The 20,936-nt window shown below is 43.7% G+C and overlaps 1 protein-coding gene across 1 annotated transcript in view; it reads left to right on the plus strand.

Annotated features, from left to right (window-relative positions):
* Nucleotides 1-20,936, plus strand: part of LOC141148076 (dynein axonemal heavy chain 11-like) — a 1,034,097-nt gene that overhangs the window by 634,131 nt on the left and 379,030 nt on the right. The window contains exons 58-59 of the mRNA XM_073635228.1: nt 260-383; nt 10,726-10,868. Of these exons, the coding sequence (XP_073491329.1) occupies nt 260-383; nt 10,726-10,868 (267 nt within the window). The remainder of the gene's footprint in view (nt 1-259; nt 384-10,725; nt 10,869-20,936) is intronic.

The following is a 20,936-nucleotide window of genomic DNA, read 5'->3' on the forward strand; positions in this document are numbered from 1 at the left end:
GGAACCAAAAGGCCATTCCCTGAACAAGTGCAAAGCCCAGCAGAGTCTTCTAAGAAAATACAGTCTCCACATGTCTTCCATCACAAATCCCAAAATCCCAAATATAAGGGAATTATTTAGATAGTCGGTGCAGCTATGCAAATCATTCCTTTAAACCCTTTATTTTTTATATTTACTTTTTTTATACCACTGATTTATGTATTTTCATTTGTTTTTATGTACTTATGTTTCTTTCTATATAAATTCATTTATTTTGCAGAGTGATATAGCTACCTTGTATTTCAAAGTGGGAATAAAGAATATTGGCACCGTATTCCTACACACAGATGCTCAGATACCCGATGAACGATTCCTGGTTCTAATCAATGACATGCTGGCATCAGGTACTATCAGTAATTCTTCAAATGAGTCATCCCAGTTACGATTGGAACTCATAATTGCTTGGTAACATGAGTTATTTCTCACTGTGACAACCATTGCATTTATCTGCTACTGTGTAGCAAGTCTGAAGGGCTTATATTGTCATAAACGTAGCAATCGGTGATGATTTCACAATTTATTATTAGGATTTTTGGACATGTGTAAGGTAACCTTAGGAGTACTAAAGCAGTAAAACTGCTTCTGGTTTGCTCTGATGCATTTAGTGGCAGTCACATTTAAAACAGATCATGTATCAATTCACGTGTTATGAGTTTTTTAATGGTGTTTATTTATACATGCATTTTGTATATAAATGTCAAATGGCACAATGCCCACTGGAAGGTGTGCAACACTTCATATGTTTCTTAAGCCCTGTGCACACGGGCCGAATATTGGCCGGTTCAACAGAAACCGACTGACATTCGGCCCGTGTGTACACCAGCCTGTCTGACATATGCCGGCCGAACAGCTGGCTTCTGTTGAACAGGCATGCTGGAAAACTAGCATCCAATCAACATCCCATCAGCGCTGGCAGCCAATGGCTGCCAGCGCTGACCAGTGTGTTCATTGGGGAGATCACTGTATTAACATTGGATAGTTAGTACAGCAAGCTTCTCCTGAGCTCCTCAATTTTTTTTCATTCAGTTCCGCTGGGTTGAATGAAAATAAAAATGATAGTGTGTAGCAGGCATTAGGCTACTTTGGCATGTGCGAATGACAGCGGCATGAATCTATTGATTTCTGTTTTTGCCACCTGTGAGCAGCCAGCTGCGGATCCCAAGCCCTGTACACTTCAATGACAGTTCAGCAGAGGCTGCGGCTATCTCTGGTTGTTTGCGCAGCCAGCGACTACCTGCAGTGATTGCTGTTGGACGCACCTTGCTGGCCGTAGGTAATCGCTAGCTGTGCAAACAGCCACGGACTTGTCATTGAAGTGTACAGGGCTCGACAGCCACAGACAGCCACTGAAAAATGGCAAAAACAGCTGCAGAAATCAGCAGATTTCTGTTGCTGTCATTCACACTGAGGCTAGTCACCCATGCAAATGTAACCTAAGTGTAGACTATGGACTGATAGCTCCTTAAATTTTATATAACACCAAGATCGGTTTGATCAGATGTTTACAAGCTGGTAACGGCTTGAAAATAACAAACCAAAAAGAAATTGACTAAATACTCGTCACTTCCAGTTTCATACACCATAGAGATGACCAGGGAATGGTCAAGTTCCTTCTTCATGGCTATGGTTTGAAGCCTCGACCATCGGTTTCAGTCAGGGAAGGTGGCAGGAGGGGGAGGGACCACCTTGCGCCACATGTAAAAGTGATTTGGTGGCTGTAAAAGATCACTTTTACATTATAGAGCATTGCCAGCTCTAAAAAAAAAGATACCAGAGTCAAGGCTGCCCTGGTAGAACCACTGAAACCTGAGGACATACAGGTATATCTGTTTTCAGGAAGTGGTTAAGGGTATGAACGCATAATTCTTTTTTAGGACTGTTACTGCATGATTGCTGAGTGGGCCATATGGGATATAATTAGGTTTGTACACAAAAATGGCAAACAAAGGACAAAGAATTAGTCCCCAGTTGAGAGAGGCAGGGTTTTACTTCTTGTCACTGTTATCATGTCAGAGCTTCCAGCAAGGAGGACAGTAAGCAGCAGAGTAGTGTCATCACCAAATCCCACTTCAGATCTCTTGAGAATATCAGTCAGAGGCAGTGGCGCTGAACATGCACACTGCAATAATACAACTATGAGGTTGTAGGCTCAGGAGTGACTAGTCAAACTACTGTAACATACCAGCAAGTACACTGTCATTTTTAAGGAGGAATGCAAGACAAATGGTACATTTTTCAGGGTACTATTTAGGCACAATTACAATTTCCAAACTTTTATGTTTCTATTGTTGTCTGTTTTGCTCCTGCAGAGCAATTTGAGGCCTTTCTAATGGGGGCATATATGTGCCTTTTGGCTCTTCATGACAACTACGTCCTTCATTTTCTGTCCTGATGTCACAGGAACAGGACATGAGGGGAAATATTCCAAATTAGGTCATATACATCTTTTAAGACCTGGCATGTTAATAATAAATATTTCTCATTTTAGTCCAAAAATTGGGCTTTTTATCGCACTTCGGTTTAATAAATCACACATTTTGAAAGATAGCACTTACATTGATTCCTTCTTCCATGCTTTGTACCTTCACTGTATATATGCTAGGTCTTGAGCCTATCAGCACAGACAGGGTTGATGGGTGCAATAAATGTATTTGCAGAGCACTAGGCTCAGCACACTGCAATGCAACACTGGTGCATGAAGTCAAATTGTGCAGCAAGCACACAGAATAGCAGTGCTTACATTACTTTGAAATAGTTAGTCCACTCAAAATTAACATTTTGTTTTTTTGATGAGTGCCAGGGCATGACTGAGGAGTAGACAGATGGCTTCCTTGGGCAATTTAGCAGGAGGAGGGGGTGCAAAAATAGCAAGACCTGAAACATATGCTATTGACGTAATTAAGAATGTATTTTTTAAATGCAAGCAGAGTGTAAATACCTGCATTCAACCTGGTTTTGGCTTCCTGCAGTCCCTTTACAGCAGGGCTGTAGAATAAGTGGAAGAAGCAGCACACAAAGCCAATCACTTCAGGTGCTGACAGAGAGGTTGATGTTGATAAGAAGAGAAAGCAGAGTGTCAGAAAGAAGAGCTCATCACTGTGTTGCTCTCCTTTCACTGACAAAGCACAGGCTGGAGGCAGATCCATGACAGCCTAGGCGCAGAGGTAGTGTTGCCAACTGTCAGTATTTTTACTGGCAACCAGTAAAAAACAGGCACTTTTCTCCTGCCAGTAAATGGCAGTGATAGGAAAAGGTTGACAGTAAAAAATATGCCTGTGGCGCTCAGTTTAGAACTGTACATGCACAGTTCCAGTCCAGAGCCATCAGAGACAATCTGAGTGCCTGCTACAGTGTGTTCAGGCGGTGCAGGCAGGGGGCAGGTTTGGCAGAGGAGGCACCTGAGTATGTCGTGTGATGTCATAGTGCAAGGGAACCGAACAGAGCGGCCGGAGCCTCGTGTGCGGATCTGCGGGATGTGAGCAAGGCAAGCCAGGAGCTGGACTGTCAGTGCTGTTTGGACTGGAGTGGACTGAAGAGACTACCTGAAGTGGAGAGAGACTGTCATGGTGACCCAGGAGGGGACGTGTCAATTAGGTGTCGTCATCATCTGTGCTGCTTCACACTGCTGTCACTGTCACTGTGAGAGTCAATTTCATGTGTGTGTGCCTGTCCATTCTAATTTCCTTCTGAGTCCTGTCCCTGAGCTACTTATTTACTGTATCGAAAATAAAATAAGAAATATGTTTTTTGCCTTAATATCTACCATATATCACATTGCTAATTGCATAGTGTACTTGTTTGTAGCCTAAATATTGACATTTGCACTTAAACCTGTAATTTTGTAACTTTTGGAAATGCCAGTAAAAACGTGGCCGTGCCAGTAATTTTTTTATGTTGTGTCAGTAAATTTTAGTCTGGTAGGTTGGCAACACTGCTCAGAGGAAGTGGATGCTGACCCTCAGACTGAGTGTATATTGTGGTGGAAAATAAATACTGAAGTTGATTTACCAAAACTGGAGAGTTCAAAACCTAGTGCAGCTGAGCTTGGTAGCCAATCAGCTTCTAACTTTAGCTTGTTCAGTTGAGCTTTGACAAAAAAAAACCTGGAAGCAGATTGGTTTCTATACAGAGCTGCACCAGATTTTGCACTCTTCAGTTTTAGTAAATCAACCCCTGTGCTGCACAGCTCTGGATTTAAGATAAATATTACAGCAAATGTGGCTTTTTAAAATCTTGCCATGAGCTATCAATTTTACATTTTGGTATTTTTGGTTGGATTACTGCTGTTATTATTGACTATAGCTCTGCTTTAAAGTGGTAGTAAACCGCCGGCTTTTTTTTTTCTTAAACCTGCAAGGCAAACATATAATGTGCTAGTATGCATCGCATACTAGCACATTAGGTGCAAATTTACTTTAAAACGAATTCCTCCAGTGGCACGTTGTCACCATTGATAGGGCTTCCATCTTCAACCGGTCTTCCTTCAGGGTTGGTGGGCTCTGGTCCTTTGATTGGACAAGCTGCGATTACATCACTCCCGCACATGCATGCGGGTGCCGCTGTTCACGGCACTGAAAGAACGGCACAGGTATGCCATTCCTTCAGAGCACATGCGCCAGTGATGTCTTCGGTGGCTTCACAAGTAAATAAATGGTGTAAGTAAATGGTGCGCGTTTAGGAAATATTTACCGTACTGGCTTACCTATTGGTAAAAATCATACATAGGAGTCTACTCCTACTTTAAATCACCAAACCAGTTTCAATGTCTCTGAGTACTGTGACAGTTGGGGGTTCTGACTTTTTTGATAATTATTTCATGAAGTATGCCACCGGATGAGTGGAAACACATTTTTTTAATTTATTTATTTATTTTTTTTAGAAAGAGCAAAGAGATCCAACGTGGCAGGGTATAGAAAGGACCAATGTATAAATCTGTTATTAATAAGAGCTGGGACTATTTCTTTGCAGCCACCAATCAGGTTGACACTTTCCGCTTAAGCATGTTGCCCTTGCCCATAGAGATATAGGAAGCTAGCAGGTGACTTGCCCAAACTTGATTAATAACTGAAATATGATTTTTGGACGAACTAATGCTTAAAAATAAAAATAATAACATATGCTTTAATAGCACTAGCAAATACCTTTATTAGCTTAAACATGTAGAACTGAACTGAAATATAATGGAGCCTATTTTAGTAAGGTATTTTAGTAAGGTACTTTTAAGTCTACCTTAACTATTTTTCTTTAAAACTGAATTTATTGCAAGCCATATTAGATATTAATAATTATGTATAAGATTAAAGCCCTGCTCCTAGATAATAGAGGCAGCATATGAGGGAAAATGAGAAAAAAAACCCTGATAAATATGATTATGATCAAAACAGTTGAGAAATAACACATTTTAAATGAGCCCAGGGCATTGGGGTTTGAATAGGCTTCATCAGCAAATGTGAAAGGTCACTTGTGCAGATTTGTAATAGGCGCTGTCAAGTCACCCCGATGACACAAGACAAACAAACTGCTTAATATAATGAGTTGCAATCAGCAATAATTCGGTTTATTATGATTTTTTTTTTTAATAGGTTCTTATCTCTACTTGTTCCAGGAGGAGTCTGCGATCACTTTCACATTATGTATTTCTTTAAATATACAATTAAAGGCACAGCAACGCTCATTCATCACATGAAATAATTCTGCTAAACTCTTTAAATAAGATGTAATGCTCAAAGCCCTAGACTGCAATGTTTAATTTGGAAACTTCAACACACATAGTATATGTATGTACATATATATTAATTAATATCTGATGCTGCAATTCTACGGGTCAACTCTCTGGGTACCATGTCTTATACTTTTGAGAGCCTCTTTTTCCATAGAATTTTCTGTCAATTTTTTTATGAGATAGGTTGCCAGTTTATTTCTTAACCCTCCCCAGTTTCTTGGGCTTGACACTGGCATGCAAAATGTGACAACACATGCATAGCCATTTGTAGACACTTTCTAAGCCCAGTTTTGACAGCAGACAATTAAACTACCAGCATGTTTTTGGAATGTGGGAAGAAACAGGTGTACCCAAAGGTAATCCATGCAAACACACATACTCCATGCAGATAGTGTCCTGGCCAAGATTCAAACCAGGAAGCAAGGGCTGAAAGGCCTGTTTCACATAGGCTTCAGCTTGTATATAAGTAATGTTAACAGCATGCTTTAGACAAAGTATTTGCAGAGCTTTCAGCAAGCTTTGTTGAAGCTTGTAAAGTACCATTCAGCCTAAGTTTGTAAATGTTGAACACAGAATATAATGAGAGTGTTGATCGCCACTTTAAAGTGGAGTTCCACCCAAAAGTGGAATTTCCGCTTTAAGCACTCCTCCCCCCCTTACATGCCACATATTTTTTTTGGGGGGGGGGGGTGACTACTTTAGAGTTGGACTTCCTGTCCCACTTCCTCCTTCCCCCCACGGAACTGCCTAGGCAACTCCTCCTCTCCCCTAGGCGGTCCCTCCCTCTCGGCAATCTTCTGAGACACGTGACAGGTCCCAGAAGATTGCCCGTCCACTGGGAGAGCGCAGCACGACTCGCGCATGTGCAGTGCGCGCCCGGCCGTGAAGCTGCAAGCTGTCACAGCCAGGTGCCCACAGTTCCAATGAATGCGCCGAGGAGAGGAGAGGGAGAGGAGCGGGGCTCCGTGCGGCCACATCGCTGGACCATGGAACAGGTAAGTGTCTGTTTATTAAAAGTCAGCAGCTAAACTTTTTATAGCTGGTGACTTTTAATAATAAAAAAAAGCCAAGAACTTCGCTTTAAGCAAGCTACTAGCAGGCTTCAGCAGGCTTTCAACAAGTATTAAGACGTTCTGAAGCCTGCTAGCAGCTTGTTGAAAATGGCAATCAACACTTCTATAAGAAACTGCATTCAACATCATTTACAAACTGGAGCTGAATGGTACTTTACCCACTTCAATACTGGACACTTTTACCCCCATCCTGCCCAGGCCAATTTTTAGCTTTCAGCGCTGTCAAATTTTGAACGACGATTGTGCGGTCATGCTACACTGTACCCATAGGAATTTTTTATAATTTTTTTTCACACAAATAGAGCTTTCTTTTAGTGGTATTTAATCACTACTTTTTTTTTTTTTTTTTGCTAAATAAATGAAAAACATTTGGAACAAAAACGCATTTTTCTTTGTTTCTGTTATAACATTTTGCAAATAAATTATCTTTCTTCATAAATTTAGGCCAAAATGTATACTGCTACATTTCTTTGGTGAAATTAACCCAATTCAGTGTCATTTAGTCTGTAGGAAAGTTCACAAACTATGATATATATATCACATATATATCACAATTTTTAAAAAGGTTTTTTACATATTGTCACCAGTGCAGAACAGCATCATCATATAACCGGTGTTGCAGTTATCAGGGACACTGACTGGTGACAGTTTTTTTTACATACAGTAAACAATGCAATACAGTGTTACCATAGTAACATTGTACTACTCTGGGGAGGTGATCAGGATTTTATTTTTTTTTGACAGACTATGATTGCCTATAACTGTGAATTTTACAGTTACAAGCAACCATTGTTTCTGAATGAAAACTATTCATTTAATGTTTACTATTGTGATTAGCTGTGCAGACATCCCAACCTGCAAAAACTAATTTCAGGGAGGTGGGCGTGGCTTAAACCGTGCTACATATTGGGCGTGACTTAAATGGGGTGTGGTTTAATAGAGTCTGAGATGACTTACAGCAGTAAGTAGTATGTGGAGGGTGGTGTCAGTAGTTCTTTATTTTTATTATTTTTTTTTACAATTGTATTTTTTAAATGACTTTACAATTTACGTTTTTATTTTTTGTTTTCTACAATGCTTTGGGGTGGGGTAGTGGACAGTGTCAGAGGAGCAGTGTGACAGTAGTTTTTTGTTTTTATTATTTTCTCTATTTTTTACAATTTTGTTTATTATTTTTAATTTAATTTTTTTTAAATATTTTTTTCACAGTGCTTCTGGGGAAGAGGCTGGGGAGTATGTGGCGGTGATGTTGCCAGTAGGGCAGTGTACGGTGTCAGCAGGGCAGTGGATGGTGTCAGCAGGGCAGTGGATGGTGTCAGCAGGGAAGTGGATGGTGTCAATAGTTTTTATTTTTACATATTGTTTTGTTAAATTTTTTATTTATTTTTTGTTCACAATGCTTTTTGGGGGGAGGGGGTCGGGGGCAGTGGACAGTGTTGGTAGGGCAGGGGGTGGTGTCAGTAGTTTTTTATTTTATATATTTTTTATAATTTAATTTTTTATAATTTTTGTTTACAATTTTATTTATTTTTAAATATTTTTTGCATTTTTTTTTTAATCAACTCTGTTTGGGGGGGGGGGGGGGCTTTGGTGAGGTATCAGGGGTCTAAACAGACCCCTGACGTCTCCTCTTTGAGACATGGAAAGGCACTGAGGACATTGATTCCCCAGTCCCTTTCTCAGCATTGAAGATGAATGGACAGAAGACAGTGGCTCCTGTCTATTCATAAACTGAGCAGAGTAACACACAGGTTACTCTGCTCAGTTTTCACAAGACACAGGAGCGATCTCGCTCACTGTGTCCAATTCAGAAAAGGCAGGGGTCGGTAAATGACCCCATCCTGACAGATCCCCACAGCTGGTGGGAGAGGACGGAAGCCGGTTGCGGGGGATGGGAGCGGAGGAGGAGGACAGGGAGCCTGGTGAAGGACACGGAGGGGGCTAGAGGAAGAGGACAGAGAGCCGGGTGAAGGACACGGAGGGGGCTAGAGGAGGAGGACAGAGAGCCTGGTGAAGGACACGGAGGGGGCTAGAGGAGGAGGACAGAGAGCCGGGTGAAGGTAGGAGGGGAGCTGTAGAAGACACGGAGGGGGGCTGGAGGAGGAGGATACAGGGAACAGTCAGGGATGATCGGTGCAGCAGAAGGGACAGCTGTGATCACCGATCTCCCTGTAAAGCTTTTTAGCTGACAGCCGCAGGAGGGAGAGAAGGAGAAGCGGATGTCAGCTATACAGGGAAATCGGTGTTCACAGCTGTCCTTCCTGCTACACCGATCATCCCCGGCTGTGAACCAGGGGACAATCCAGGATCAGCCCCACAGCCGGGATATCGGACAGCACTGGCGGGTGTTCGGGAGGCTCTCCCCAAATGCGGGAGGCTCCTGCAGCTCGCGGGAGACTTGAGATGTCTGGCTGTGACTGGCTGCTGCTAATCACATGGTACAGATGGGCTGTGATTTACCCTGTCTGTACCATGTTATCACTGCAACCAATTACAGAGCTTATCACAATAGTACACAATGAAAGGCATGAATCAAATCCTTTTATTGTGTACAATTGTCATGTGATCTGCTGTGATTGGCCAAGTGATCACATGGTACCGGCAGCGGGCCAGTACGGTGATCTGTTATCGGCTGTGTCCGGTGGACACAGCGAGTGACAGATCGCGCCAGAGCAGGGCCTGTGGAGCACGATTCTGGGAGGACCTCATATGAGGTCCTCCCAGGATAACAGGGCTCCAGCTTGGCCATCATATTACAATGGGGGAGGAGGTTAAAAGCTTAAACAAAGCTTGCTAAAAGCTCTGCAAATGCTTTGTCAAAGCTTGCTGCTCACATTGCTCTTATACAAGCTGAAGCTCGTGTGAAACAGGCCTAATTTCTTTTTCCCACCTTTCCTAACCAACTGCTGACCCTCATTTTTTTCCAGATTTATACTATGGTTATGGTATATTGGTCATGAAAGGAATATGTGGGCTGTTATTGCTTGCCTCCTTCTGGAAATGCTAGCTGCCTAGCTGTCAATAGCTTCAATACTTCTGAGTCAGACCCAGAGCATGCAACAAAATAAAGTGTTTCTAAACCCAAACACTGAACACAAGTATATTGTTGCACATGTTCCTTCATAGTCAAAAGGTTAAAGCATACCTACGGACTATGCAGATAAGGACTTCTGACTTTCCTCTAACTCTCCTGACCTCCATGTTTACGCTGGGTCAGTGGTTTAGAATATATTAAAGTGGATCTTCGCTGCATCTGAGCACCACAAACCAAAAACAAGATTTCATTAATTTTTAATGTGCAAAGCAAACTCCCCCATCCATCCATGTCTCCATGCTTTATTTTGCTGAGAAATCGCTTTGAAAAACACCCCCTAGCATTTCTGGCTGTGACCATCTTGAGTAAGGGCAAATGATTCATGTCGCATTTACTTCCTGGAATCCATCTGCCCTCAGCTCAAGCATGCATGCAGAAGGGGGTGTGCTTAGCTGAGAAAACCTCTCCTCCTGGGATGTATGACATCACTGGCCCAGGAAGTAACTGAAGAAATGTAGAAAAAAAAAAAAATTAAAACATGTAATTATCATATACTTTCCTATCTACTTACTAATGCTAGCAGCAAGAGGATTAAAAATAAGCAATATTGATTGGGGGACTGAAGTTCCAATTTAAAGCTGGAAAGTCCACAAAACAGCCTGTCAGCTAAGACCTTCAGGAAGTCAGCACTTCCATTATGAATGGTTTACTTTAAAAGGCAGAGAACTTAGTAGTTTGTAAATCCATTTGGTAATTATACCTTAGTGGTAGTGTGCTGTAGTCCTGTTTATCAATGTGTACCTACAATCCCTGCCTGGTGTTTGTGTGCCCACTTTGTGTATATTTGTTCTGTGTAGGAGAAATCCCGGATCTTTTTAGTGAAGAGGAGATGGACAACATTGTGTCTTCAGTCAGAATGGAACTGCGCGCTCTTGGCCTCCCCGACTCACGGGATAACTGTTGGCAGTTCTTTATTGACAGGATCCGTCGGCAGCTGAAGGTGGGTATAAAATAATGACACTGGGATTGAGCCCAGCCTTTCAAAGAGAGGAAAACAATGATAAATGTCCTTGCCTCAATCTGCAATGTATCTAGGTGATATATTGTCCCATTTTAATCGTCCTTTAAACATTATCACTTTGTTTTCACAGGTTGGGAGGAAATAAAGGATTTCTGTTATGTGTATGCTATTTTTGTTGTCTTAAAAAAGACAAACCACGATTCTGAATTTATGGATGTTGTTTCAGTTTGGCTTCTGCTGTTGAATGATAAGAAGATGCATATTGTGCTTTGTAAAGTTGCAGTGTTTCCTATGAAATAATCCAGCTTCCCTCCTGTCCTCATACAGGCAACTACTTATAAAATATGTGTGTAGCTTTGGTATAAGCAAGGAAACCAAGCTTGCACCCCGTTAGTAGTTATAGACTATTTAAACCCAAAATCTTTTTTTTAGTATTTTTGGCATTTCTCATTGTGTACAGTTTCCTTAACCACTTCACCGTAAATGGATTTTTTACATTTTTCACACCCATTTTTTTAAACCCCCCAGAATATTATATGTTGTGCAAACACACAGGCCCGGTATTATAAAAAGATAGTAGTTGCAGATTTTTATGTGACATGATATTTGCGCATCTGTTTATCAAATCTATATTTTCAGTAAAATAAAACTAAAATAAACTAAAATAAAAAACTAAAACTCATTTTAGTACACACAAACAGGATATAATCCCTGATTGTTTTGTAAAAAATAAAAGAAAAGTTTGTGTCGGGTAAATGGATACCATAATAGTCAGGCCTTTATTTTTTATAATAAATACTTGATGGACTGCTGTGGAAGGTGACAGTCACTGCAGTAGTTCATTAAAGGGCAAGAAAGGAAAAAGAAGCGTCAGGCAATTCATAGTGCAGCATTCGTTTATTTAGAATAAGCAAGGTATTGATAATATAGATTGCACTCACATAGTGCTCAGTTGGTAAGAGCTTGCCACATCCAGCATGGGAACAGAACCGCCGGTGTATCCCAGGGATGTTGAGCCACAAGCGCCGTATGTTAGCGAGGAGCTGAAGCCTCGAGGGACCTCGGGTGGACGCCGGCTGGGTTACTCGGCGTGGAGGTGATCCGGAGCTGTGAACCTGGGAGCCACCTACCACTCTGTTTGGCCAATCAGGACTACTGCAGTAGTTCATTCATAGAACATCTTATATTTTTTCAATGAATACCAACAATTTTTTGATTGGAAGAGGTGCAGATACACCTTGGTTAAGTCGCAATATCCACCTTTTCCAATCAGAGAACTCCTTGTATTCATTGAAAAATTACAAGGCATTCAGGATTTTTCAGTAATGGAGTTCAGAAAGGCGAATTTAACCACAGGTTTTACCCCATTCATGACCAGGCCATTTTTTGCTATTTGGCACTGTGCTACTTTTACTGGCAATTGCGCGGTCATGCAACTCTGTTTTTTTTTTGTTTTGTTTTTTTTTGCTATATAAAGGAAATAAGACCAAAAATGTTAAAAAAAGTAAACAATATTTTCTACTTCCTGTTAAAAAAACATATCCAAGTCACATTTCTTCATACATTTAGCCAAAATAAATTCTGCTACATGTCTTTAGTGAAAAAAAAGAAAAATTCAATTTTTTAAACATTTTACATTTTTTAAAACTCTTTTTTTACATCCCGTTATCAGAGTAGATCATTGTACCATAGTGAGACTGTATTACTCTGAGGGGGGAGATGATCAGTGATTATCAGTGATAACCGCTGTATAAGCAATAGCTTTAGCTATCATGAATGGGTTTCCCTTTCATGAACAGCTACTTTTGATGCAGCAGAAACATTGAACCCTAGGAAGGAGTAGTCCCCAAATGATTGCCATCAGACATATTCTGTTGTGTCAATTGTAATGTCACTCTGTATCGGGGTAACTAACCAACCATAAGGGTAATATTGGTCCATATTGTGTAATGAACATTTGGATATACACTTTGGCATTGTTTGCTATATAGTAGTAGTAACCCATAAATGATAATTTTACTCGTTGCCTCATTTTGCGCTTTGCATTAATACATAACATATAATTTTTTTTAAACTGATCTCATCTTCACTGATATACAAGAAAGATTAAGGCCCCTTGCAGACAGAGGCGTCTAGCGTTCCTCCCAGCATCTGAGTGCACCCAGGAGGAACAGATGCAGCATCTAGCTGCTTGTCAAAATCTATGACCTGTTGCGTTTGGATGAGGCTGAACCCTTTACTAAGAAATGCTTATATTTGGGCCCTATGCATTCAGGGGCCGATGCCTGGAGCGCAGGTCTTTCACATTTCAGGAATTCATCTTAGGGCTCTAAGCACTAGTACCACTTAATACAGTGTTCAGTCCCATCCAGCTGCAGCCTGTCATAGACTTTAACAGGCTGCAGGAAGCAAGGCTGGACACTGCACCTGTCTCTTCTGGGTGCACTAAAATGTCGGGAGAAATGCACAGCAGTTAGATGCACCCCGTGTACAAGGGGCCTAAAGCTTCTCATTAGCAAAGTATTGCAATAAAGCTCAGTTTTTTTAATCCAGAGGCAAACATAGCTCCAGTTTAAACGCTCTTCTACATTATTTCATACCATTGCTAACACTAATGACTCTCTGCATATACTCTGTAAAGTGCTGTGTAATAAATCAGCACTATATAACGGCAATATATAAGCAAGTGGACATTTCCGTAACAAATACAAAAATTAGAAACTGGGTGCATTTGTATAAAGGTATTTTGGGAATTGTAGTTCTCCATTCTCTAGATAGACAAAGATCCTCTCTATTTTAAAGTACATTGTAGTTTATTACATCTATATAGAGCCCAGTTAGGTTTCTTTCAGACTCTATTTTTGTTAAAGGAACTGAAATCTGGAATCAAGGCACCCTATTTTGCAGCTTGGGCACCTATTAGCACTTTTTTTTCCATTGATCAAGTTGTGGATTGAAGTTTGAACCATTCCCACTGTGCAGAGTTCACATGGAGCCATAAAAGTGTGTGAAATCTGGGGGAGGGGACGCAAGCATAATAGCCTCCCAAAGTCTTGCCTTCTGCGTTTTTTATCTTGTTGCTGCTTTCAAGTGCAGCTCACAGAGTCCACTGATCACATAAGGAAAATTGAATTATTGAGGTCCTTTTAGCTTTTCAGAAGTACATACATCCTCTGCTGGGCAGTCTACATGCAATACATTACAGCAATCAAATTGCAATTGTGTTTATGGGTTTAGCATTTAACAAGCATGACCTGAATAAAAAGCAGACATATTTGTAAGAAAAGAATTCTTAGATGTAGTTTTTACTGAGTCTGCCAGTGTCAGGATTAAGATTACATTGTACCTGTAATACTTAATTCAATGTGGATGCTGCCATTTTGAATATTTATTTGTATTGTTCAGGCAGAGTGGAGCTGAAGGCTCCTTATTTGTTAACATTAAGTAAAGCTGATGATTTTCACAGCTGATTTATCAGCAGTGGAGGTATAAACGTTCTTGCTTCCAAATGGGATACTACGTGACAACAGCACTTTCAAGCAAAAATGTCTGACCGCTGGAAGGTTTTACTGATTAGATTTAATAGATTACCATTGTTATGCAGCGCTATCATGGCCTTCTGGGTGGTCTCTACATCATATTTAGGGCCCCAGGGACATTCAATCAAATTCATAATGTGTTGGTTAACATGCCAAAAAATTAGAGATACAAAACTTCCTTAACGTTTTTTTTAAATCCTTAATAACATTACAGCACTCATGATGAACAAGGAAAGAACCCAATCTGTGGGTACAACTTAGGGCCCTTTCACACTGGGGCGGTTTGCAGGCGCTATTACGATAATAATAGCGCCTGCAAACCGACCCGAAAGTGCCGCTGCTTTCATTCCAGTGTGAAAGCCCCGAGGGCTTTCACACTGGAGCGATGCGCTGGCAGGACGGTTGTGACAGACCTAGCCGGGGGAGAGACTTTTGGAGGGGACTGTATGCTAGCCTCTTGCTGATCGATCGGGGGCCCTTGCATTTGGGGGAACGGTGCTCTTTGTGAGCTGTATGCCTGGGGACTCTTGAGGTGGTATTACTGTGGATTCGGGTCCTGGTCCCCCAGGACACACAGACTCTGGGGACCCTGGATTTGCCATATTGGAATAGTGGCTGATTCATAATGCTGGGACAGATACTGTTAGGAGATGCTGATGTAAATTCCAACACCTGTCTGTCTATTGTCTGCTAACATGTGTATTGTAAATAAGTCTACTATGGGATCTAAGAGTCATTAGATCCCCATTGTTATTTGTGTTAATTAACTCTGCTATTGTGTGAAGAAGAGTCTATGTTGATTGTGATAATGTTGATTGGATTTTCTGAACTACAAGACGGCCAGTCTGGCCTAACGGTCATGTCTGAGTCATCTAGGCTGTCTAAAGGAATTAGTTAATTAGCTCATGTTAATTAGGTTAATTAGGTTACAGCTGTATTGTTAGAGTAATATGAGCAGGAGGTCTGCACCTCCACTTTGAGTGTATAAAAGCCTGTATTTTGTCAATAGAGAGATTCCTGTTTGAACTTACATACAGCCTGCCTGGTGTTTGTTCTGAGCTATCACAATTGAACGGCACAGAGCTGTAGTTCTAATCCCGGAGCATTGGATGACCGAACCACCAGACGTTGCAATCTGATTCTATAGCTGCAGAGGAGTGTCGGGAGAGTGGAACCGAGCGAGCAAGGGGCTCGTTACATTGGTTGGCAGCCGTGGGATTTGCTCTCCAGTTACTGGGACACTCCAAACCAGCCTGCAGGAGAGCCACGCTGAAAGACTTACTTGAGAGCCGTGGAGGGGATGGTGGGATTGTGCTTCCTTGCCGTGAACACATCCAAACCATCACCTGGATCCAAGGTAGCAGGATAGCAGGAGAGGAGAGATACCAGCCACCATGGATGAGGAATTCAGAAGGAGGTTGCGAGAGGAGATACAGCACAGAGAACCAGTATCAGAGCAGGTCCTGCTAGGATGGTTTGATTCTGTCCGCTGTGAGCTCTGGAAGGAAGCGCTAGCCTGTGAGCAGCGACACCAGGGAAAAGTTCTCCCCTCCGTCCATGTGAGGTACTGGTCGCAGTATGAAGTGCGAATGCTGTTTTTGGGGGAACAGCCGAACCAGGAGTGGACAGCCGAGTTAAGCAGGCTGATCCGGGCAGAAATGCAGTTGGACGAGAGCTACAGAGCCCTCCAGTGGTATGTAGCCCAAGTGTGCCCATTGACAGCGGATGACAGCCCCACGGAAGGCTTTGACTACGATGGCCTGGGATTGTTATACTGGAGGCTGTCCAGGGACCCTGACTTTGGAAGTGATCGGGAGTGGCATTTGGAGGAAATAATGAAGCACAGAGAGCAGAGACTGAATGTCTCAGAAGTGCACTGGGCACTGGAAGATTTGGAGTTTCTGGCCGTTCAGGAATGGGAGTTGGAGATCGCCTACAAACAGCTGTTAGACTATGCTCAGCAGCAGGGTGGTTCTCCCTTTGCCTGGGACTATCATGAAATACCAGTTGACAACTCTGAAATCCTGGCTGAAGAGTTGACAATGTGGCAGAGTAACGGTGTACTTTGCCAACCTGCCCCCGCAGCTATGGAGGCGAAGGTCTTATGGTGGATGCAGCAAGTGCTGACTGACCTTGATAAACCTGTTTCTGCATTGGATGATCTTGGATGGAGGAATGTGCCTGTCCAGCAGAATGCCAGAGAATCGGCAGTGGAAAATCTGAAGATTGCCGTCCCCAAACCTGAAGTGCTGACAACAAGGCAGAGCTCTGCTAATCTCTGCCCGGCACTGATAGCATCTTCTGGGTTCCACGGAGAGGAGATGGTGAACCTTTGTCCCCAGACACCAGTTGCAGAGACAGGGGATTTGATAGACTTTTCTGCTGAGGAAGAACAACCTGGTGAGCCTCCAGCAGAAGAGGAGCTGTTATTAGGGCCAAACTTCACTATGCTCTGCCCAGCACCAACAGAAGTATCTGTGAAGTCACAAGGAACTTCCCCAGCTGAAGCGCTGGCAACCGGACAGAGGGTCCAAGATCTCTGCCCTACACCTGTGGCGGTTCCGGAGGCTCAGGGTGAGAAGGAGGTGGTCACTTCCCAGCAGCAGATCAGGATACAGGGGGAGAAGGTTAGAGGAGGTGTTCGTCGTCCCTCCCCAACAGTTAGCCGGAGCAGATGGTGTGGGGTTTCCAGCAGAAGGGCTGGCAACAGGGCTGAGTACTGCTGGACTCTGCCCTCAACTAACAGAGGATGGATGTCCTGTGAAGGTGGATGGGACTTCAGTCTCCACCTGTATACCCCAGGGATGCTGGGCAGTCGGCCCAGATCCCCAACAGCATGACGGAGTGAGCCCAGACACCCTGTCTTCTCTCCAGCGGCAGAAAGGACTCCAGGTAGAAGGGCCAGTCCAGGCCTCTCCCCAGCGGCAGATATGTTCTCTGAGAGAGGCAGAGGTTGGCTGGGTGAGTAATGCTTTATTTGGAACAATTTGTTTGGGGTACTGTGTGGGTACAGGCATTAGAGGACTGGAACTACTGACTAACTTTGGAGTCAACCCGTCTGGGGTCTCCTCCTGTGTTAGTCTCCTGCCAAAAGGGGAGAAATGTGACAGACCTAGCCGGGAGAGAGACTTTTGGAGGGGACTGTATGCTAGCCTCTTGCCGATCGATCGGGGCCCCTTGCATTTGGGGGAACGGTGCTCTTTGTGAGCTGTATGCCTGGGGACTCTTGAGGTGGTATTACTGTGGATTCGGGTCCTGGTCCCCCAGGACACACAGACTCTGGGGACCCTGGATTTGCCATATTGGAATAGTGGCTGATTCATAATGCTGGGACAGATACTGTTAGGAGATGCTGATGTAAATTCCAACACCTGTCTGTCTATTGTCTGCTAAAATGTGTATTGTAAATAAGTCTACTATGGGATCTAAGAGTCATTAGATCCCCATTGTTATTTGTGTTAATTAACTCTGCTATTGTGTGAAGAAGAGTCTATGTTGATTGTGATAATGTTGATTGGATTTTCTGAACTACAAGACAGCCAGTCTGGCCTAACGGTCATGTCTGAGTCATCTAGGCTGTCTAAAGGAATTAGTTAATTAGCTCATGTTAATTAGGTTAATTAGGTTACAGCTGTATTGTTAGAGTAATATGAGCAGGAGGTCTGCACCTCCACTTTGAGTGTATAAAAGCCTGTATTTTGTCAATAGAGAGATTCCTGTTTGAACTTACATACAGCCTGCCTGGTGTTTGTTCTGAGCTATCACAATTGAACGGCACAGAGCTGTAGTTCTAATCCCGGAGCATTGGATGACCGAACCACCAGACGTTGCAATCTGATTCTATAGCTGCAGAGGAGTGTCGGGAGAGTGGAACCGAGCGAGCAAGGGGCTCGTTACATTGGTTGGCAGCCGTGGGATTTGCTCTCCAGTTACTGGGACACTCCAAACCAGCCTGCAGGAGAGCCACGCTGAAAGACTTACTTGAGAGCCGTGGAGGGGATGGTGGGATTGTGCTTCCTTGCAGTGAACACATCCAAACCATCACCTGGATCCAAGGTAGCAGGATAGCAGGAGAGGAGAGATACCAGCCACCATGGATGAGGAATTCAGAAGGAGGTTGCGAGAGGAGATACAGCACAGAGAACCAGTATCAGAGCAGGTCCTGCTAGGATGGTTTGATTCTGTCCGCTGTGAGCTCTGGAAGGAAGCGCTAGCCTGTGAGCAGCGACACCAGGGAAAAGTTCTCCCCTCCGTCCATGTGAGGTACTGGTCGCAGTATGAAGTGCGAATGCTGTTTTTGGGGGAACAGCCGAACCAGGAGTGGACAGCCGAGTTAAGCAGGCTGATCCGGGCAGAAATGCAGTTGGACGAGAGCTACAGAGCCCTCCAGTGGTATGTAGCCCAAGTGTGCCCATTGACAGCGGATGACAGCCCCACGGAAGGCTTTGACTACGATGGCCTGGGATTGTTATACTGGAGGCTGTCCAGGGACCCTGACTTTGGAAGTGATCGGGAGTGGCATTTGGAGGAAATAATGAAGCACAGAGAGCAGAGACTGAATGTCTCAGAAGTGCACTGGGCACTGGAAGATTTGGAGTTTCTGGCCGTTCAGGAATGGGAGTTGGAGATCGCCTACAAACAGCTGTTAGACTCTGCTCAGCAGCAGGGTGGTTCTCCCTTTGCCTGGGACTATCATGAAATACCAGTTGACAACTCTGAAATCCTGGCTGAAGAGTTGACAATGTGGCAGAGTAACGGTGTACTTTGCCAACCTGCCCCCGCAGCTATGGAGGCGAAGGTCTTATGGTGGATGCAGCAAGTGCTGACTGACCTTGATAAACCTGTTTCTGCATTGGATGATCTTGGATGGAGGAATGTGCCTGTCCAGCAGAATGCCAGAGAATCGGCAGTGGAAAATCTGAAGATTGCCGTCCCCAAACCTGAAGTGCTGACAACAAGGCAGAGCTCTTCTAATCTCTGCCCGGCACTGATAGCATCTTCTGGGTTCCACGGAGAGGAGATGGTGAACCTTTGTCCCCAGACACCAGTTGCAGAGACAGGGGATTTGATAGACTTTTCTGCTGAGGAAGAACAACCTGGTGAGCCTCCAGCAGAAGAGGAGCTGTTATTAGTGCCAAACTTCACTATGCTCTGCCCAGCACCAACAGAAGTATCTGTGAAGTCACAAGGAACTTCCCCAGCTGAAGCGCTGGTAACCGGACAGAGGGTCCAAGATCTCTGCCCTACACCTGTGGCGGTTCCGGAGGCTCAGGGTGAGAAGGAGGTGGTCACTTCCCAGCAGCAGATCAGGATACAGGGGGAGAAGGTTAGAGGAGGTGTTCGTCGTCCCTCCCCAGTTAGCCGGAGCAGATGGTGTGGGGTTTCCAGCAGAAGGGCTGGCAACAGGGCTGAGTACTGCTGGACTCTGCCCTCAACTAACAGAGGATGGATGTCCTGTGAAGGTGGATGGGACTTCAGTCTCCACCTGTATACCCCAGGGATGCTGGGCAGTCGGCCCAGATCCCCAACAGCATGACGGAGTGAGCCCAGACACCCTGTCTTCTCTCCAGCGGCAGAAAGGACTCCAGGTAGAAGGGCCAGTCCAGGCCTCTCCCCAGCGGCAGATATGTTCTCTGAGAGAGGCAGAGGTTGGCTGGGTGAGTAATGCTTTATTTGGAACAATTTGTTTGGGGTACTGTGTGGGTACAGGCATTAGAGGACTGGAACTACTGACTAACTTTGGAGTCAACCCGTCTGGGGTCTCCTCCTGTGTTAGTCTCCTGCCAAAAGGGGAGAAATGTGACAGACCTAGCCGGGAGAGAGACTTTTGGAGGGGACTGTATGCTAGCCTCTTGCCGATCGATCGGGGCCCCTTGCATTTGGGGGAACGGTGCTCTTTGTGAGCTGTATGCCTGGGGACTCTTGAGGTGGTATTACTGTGGATTCGGGTCCTGGTCCCCCAGGACACACAGACTCTGGGGACCCTGGATTTGCCATATTGGAATAGTGGCTGATTCATAATGCTGGGACAGATACTGTTAGGAGATGCTGATGTAAATTCCAACACCTGTCTGTCTATTGTCTGCTAAAATGTGTATTGTAAATAAGTCTACTATGGGATCTAAGAGTCATTAGATCCCCATTGTTATTTGTGTTAATTAACTCTGCTATTGTGTGAAGAAGAGTCTATGTTGATTGTGATAATGTTGATTGGATTTTCTGAACTACAAGACAGCCAGTCTGGCCTAACGGTCATGTCTGAGTCATCTAGGCTGTCTAAAGGGAGTAGTTAATTAGCTCATGTTAATTAGGTTAATTAGGTTACAGCTGTATGGTTAGAGTAATATGAGCAGGAGGTCTGCACCTCCACTTTGAGTGTATAAAAGCCTGTATTTTGTCAATAAAGAGAGATTCCTGTTTGAACTTACATACAGCCTGCCTGGTGTTTGTTCTGAGCTATCACAATTGGATTAGAACGGCACAGAGCTGTAGTTCTAATCCCGGAGCA

The sequence above is a fragment of the Aquarana catesbeiana genome, linkage group LG06 (assembly GCF_042186555.1).
Source record: "Aquarana catesbeiana isolate 2022-GZ linkage group LG06, ASM4218655v1, whole genome shotgun sequence".
Lineage (NCBI taxonomy): Eukaryota > Metazoa > Chordata > Amphibia > Anura > Ranidae > Aquarana > Aquarana catesbeiana.